This window comes from Hevea brasiliensis, chromosome 18 (genome assembly GCF_030052815.1).
Source record: "Hevea brasiliensis isolate MT/VB/25A 57/8 chromosome 18, ASM3005281v1, whole genome shotgun sequence".
Lineage (NCBI taxonomy): Eukaryota > Viridiplantae > Streptophyta > Magnoliopsida > Malpighiales > Euphorbiaceae > Hevea > Hevea brasiliensis.
In genome coordinates this window covers 46584385-46588192 of record NC_079510.1, presented here as the reverse complement: position 1 = coordinate 46588192, position 3808 = coordinate 46584385, and the positions used below count along the sequence as shown (strand labels likewise).

At 34.0% G+C, this 3808-nt stretch overlaps 1 protein-coding gene across 1 annotated transcript; it reads right to left on the bottom strand.

The window, feature by feature from the left end:
• Nucleotides 1-1399: 1399 nt before the first annotated feature.
• LOC110669884 (oxoglutarate-dependent flavonoid 7-O-demethylase 1) lies at nt 1400-3532 on the bottom strand. Its single transcript, XM_021831726.2, has 4 exons — nt 3245-3532; nt 2673-2914; nt 2259-2583; nt 1400-1806 (listed from the first exon to the last, which is right to left on the bottom strand). The coding sequence occupies exons 1-4, from the start codon at nt 3485-3487 to the stop codon at nt 1546-1548; spliced, it is 1071 nt and encodes a 356-aa protein (XP_021687418.2). The 5' UTR covers nt 3488-3532; the 3' UTR covers nt 1400-1545.
• Between the last annotated feature and the right edge of the window lie 276 nt (nt 3533-3808).

Below are 3808 nucleotides of genomic sequence, written 5' to 3'. Positions count from 1 at the left end.
GTTCATCAGTTCATTCTTTTTGAACTCTCAAACGTAAATGTTCTAGTCCCGAGTAGCGTATGAGTAATTGGACAAAATGTAGGTAATCGTATCTTAAGAGTCTCTTTAAAATATTGAAAGGTCTGAATAATAAGTCAGGAAATAGTAAAGTCGAATCACTAGAACAACATAGAAAACGATTGGGAAAGACGTCACAAGGCGGGATAAAACTAAATCTTAGATAAATAAATAGAACAGATCGGGTATCAAAAGGGTACTGGCTAGGCGACCACTCAGGAGGTCGGTAAAATTCAGTTCGGTATCCCCTGTCCAGTCACGAGGTACCAAGGAGTTAAAAGAAGTCTTATTCCGATCCCCAGCACCTTTGAATGCCAGAACCCTTAGTCTTAGGCTCTTACGATGTGTAGCTGTAATCAAATTTCAATCGGTCGGAAAAGTCCTTATCCGACCCCCATTAAAATATAAGAGATCGGAGGAGAGTTCTTATCCGGTTCTCACCTAAAATTTTAACAAATAATTTAAAAGTGGTCGGAGGAGAGTTCTTATCCGATCCTCAAGCCTAAAATTTTAATAAATATCAAAAAGATCGGAGGAGAGTTCTTATCCGATTCTTACTTAAAAATTTTAATAAATATTAAAAGAGATCGGAGGAGAGTTCTTATCCGATTCTCAATCTAAAAATTTTAAAAGAGATCGGAGGAGAGTCCTTATCCGATTCTCAATCCAAAATTTTAACAAATATCAAAAAGAGATCAGAGGAGAGTTCTTATCCGATTCTCACTTAAAAATTTTAATAAATATTAAAAGAGATCGGATGAGAGTTCTTATCTTATTCTCACTTAAAAATTTTAACAAATATTTAAAAAAGATTGGAGGAGAGTTCTTATCCGATTCTCAATCCAAAATTCTAATTTTAATCTAAAAGAGATCGGAGGAGAGTTCTTATCCGATTCTCAAATTGAATTCTAATAAATATATAAAATGGCCCTTTAGACAAAACTAATATACAACAGTAACTCACTAAGGTTGTCTCATTTACTTATGTATCTGGGTAATCCGAATTAGTGAAAAATCAAATATTCCTTTTTGTCAAAAGGATTAACATTTCCATTCAAACCCTCCTAACTATCAATTCTAATTTATAAAGAACGTGAAGTTAAATCTGCTTATCCTTATTGAGGGACGAGGTGGGGTGCCTAACACCTTCCCCACCCGTTTACGGACCCCGAACCTAGAATCTCTATTTTTGAAGTGGTTTCATTTTAATTTATTTTCGCAAATGGTTTTCTTTAATTTCCCTCAAAATTAAAGTGGCGACTCCTCACACTTTTCCACTTCGGTGAGTGTTCGTCCAGGTGACCGCAAAACACCTTGCGACAAAGCACAGAGACCATAATCCTGGGACTAATTTATTTTTCATTGCACATGCTTTATATATATACGATGGGTATAGTTTTTTTTTTTTTTTATGTGTAATATATATTATCATCTCATCATAGATGGAGATTACATGTATAACATTAATTGATATGGATAGATAAATAGCTAATTGCCATCCTCAATCTGAACTTTCATATGCTCCAAGTATGATTTCCCATTGAGCTTACGAGAGAACAAATCTTTGAAATATTTTTCCATCCCAATTCTTCGAAATAATGGTGGGTTTTGAGGGTTAATCAGACTAGCTGCAGGCCCAACCTCTGCCTCAAATTTGGGGTTGACGAAAAATGCAATAGAAATCCTTTCTTTCTCTGAATTCACTGCGGCCCTGTGCTCGATGCTATGGTAGAGTCCATTGCTCAAAATCTTTAAAAAACCAAAAATAAATAAATAAATGGGTATGTCCACAGTAATATCATAAATATAAATATATATGAAAATTTATTTCAAGATATGCACAATCCCTAAAGATCTTTCAAAAGAATAATTGATTAGATCATTGTTAGAAAATGTTAGGAATATTAATAGGTATATGTCATTGCATTATAGGTGCAACTATTATTATTTTAAATTATTTTGTAAAAGGAAATTAAGCCAACAAAATAAACTATGAAGGTGACATTTAGCTAGGGTTTCTAGTTTCTATTAAAAAAAAAATTAATACACAGACTAGATTCAATATACCACGTGTCTCTTTTTTTTTCAAAATTAATTTTTTATACATGACTAATAATTTATTTATTTATTGTAGCATAATAATTAGTGTTTTCTTTAAGGGCAAGAGAGAAAGTTGAAGACGAAAATTAAATATGACAAACCTCAAGTATGTCTCCCACATTTACTACAAGAGAACCTTCGAGGAAGCTCACAGGGATCCAAACCCCATCCTTTTTAATCTGAAGACCATCCACCCCATTAATCTGATTGAGGATTGTGATGCCAGTTGCATCTGAATGAGGAAAAATGCCAAGAACTAGCTCTGGTTGTGGACATGGAGGATAATATGTCATCCTTACAGATTGCATCCCATCATCGAACATCTCCTCCATCTCCTTTCTGTCTATCTTCAAAGCTTTTGCCATAAACCCAACAAGCTTCATGGATAGTTTTTGCAGTTCGAGTATATAACTTTCCAAGTTATTTCTGTTTGCAGAACACAAAATTAGTTGATAATTAAATAACATAATTATTATTTTTTATGAAGAGAAAGGACAAGGTCAAAGACAGAAGACCTCAAAGATGAAGGGAGCTCTGGGAGAAGGTGAGGCTTTCTCCTATGGATAGGGTTGGTTATCATGGAGAGTTTATCACCCCAATCGAAAATTCCTCCTACTCTGGCCATTGTTCCATACCCTTCAACATCACCTTGCCTTATCTTGTATTTCATTTTCTCCTCTAACGGAAGATTATAAAATTCTTCAATCTCGTTCCTCATATTTTCCAGCAATGAAGAGCTGACTCCATGATTCACCAACTGTTTAAACCCATGTGTATCTCACAGCTATTAGATTAATATTATTCTATATTGGCTGTATTTGCACTCCTCCTTTTTAAAATCATACAGAAATTTTTTAATAAAATTAACAAATAAACATGGAAGGATGGAAGTTTATCCAAAATCTTATATTAATCATTTACGAAAACTCTAGGCGCTTTCCTCTCTGGATTATTGGATTCTTGAAATCAAATATATATACAACTACTTGAAGCTCTAACAACTGATGAAAGAAATTAAAAACCAGGAAAAAGAAAGATAAATTTGAGAAAAACATGGAAGAAGATAAACTTGGAAAAAAGAAAAAACCTGGAAAAGGCCCCATTCTTTGCAAGTAGAGTGCAACTTTTCAAGCTCCAACTCTGCAGTTTCCTCTGAAAGCAGGAGTTTCAAGTCAATAGTGGGAACTGATGGAAAGCAATCTGCAGGCTTGAAGATTCCTTGATCAGATTGAACATAGCTTTGAGGGACTGAGACGAAAGGCTGTTTGATGAGCTCCTGAACACTGACCGCAGGGGGGAAGTTGTCAACGGTAGCAGTAGGAGATGCCATATTTAGCTTAGAAAGATCAGTGTGCAGCTATAGCACCATTTGATTGGAGCTGCATGCTTATATAGCCACAATAATTAGATAAATAATTTGGGATAAAACTAATTAAAATTTTCCAAGTCTTTCACTCACCTTTAACACGTCATCTTTAAGGATATGCATGTAGCAACTAGCAAGAACCAAATGAGTTAAGCTTGATCCGTCTTTTGACGGAAAATAATTTATTTTTGAAATATACTTTAAATTTATTTAATTTTGTCTTTAATCATTTATTTTTTGTTATTCTTTAACAAAATGTGACCCTGAGTTTTAGAGAAAATATAT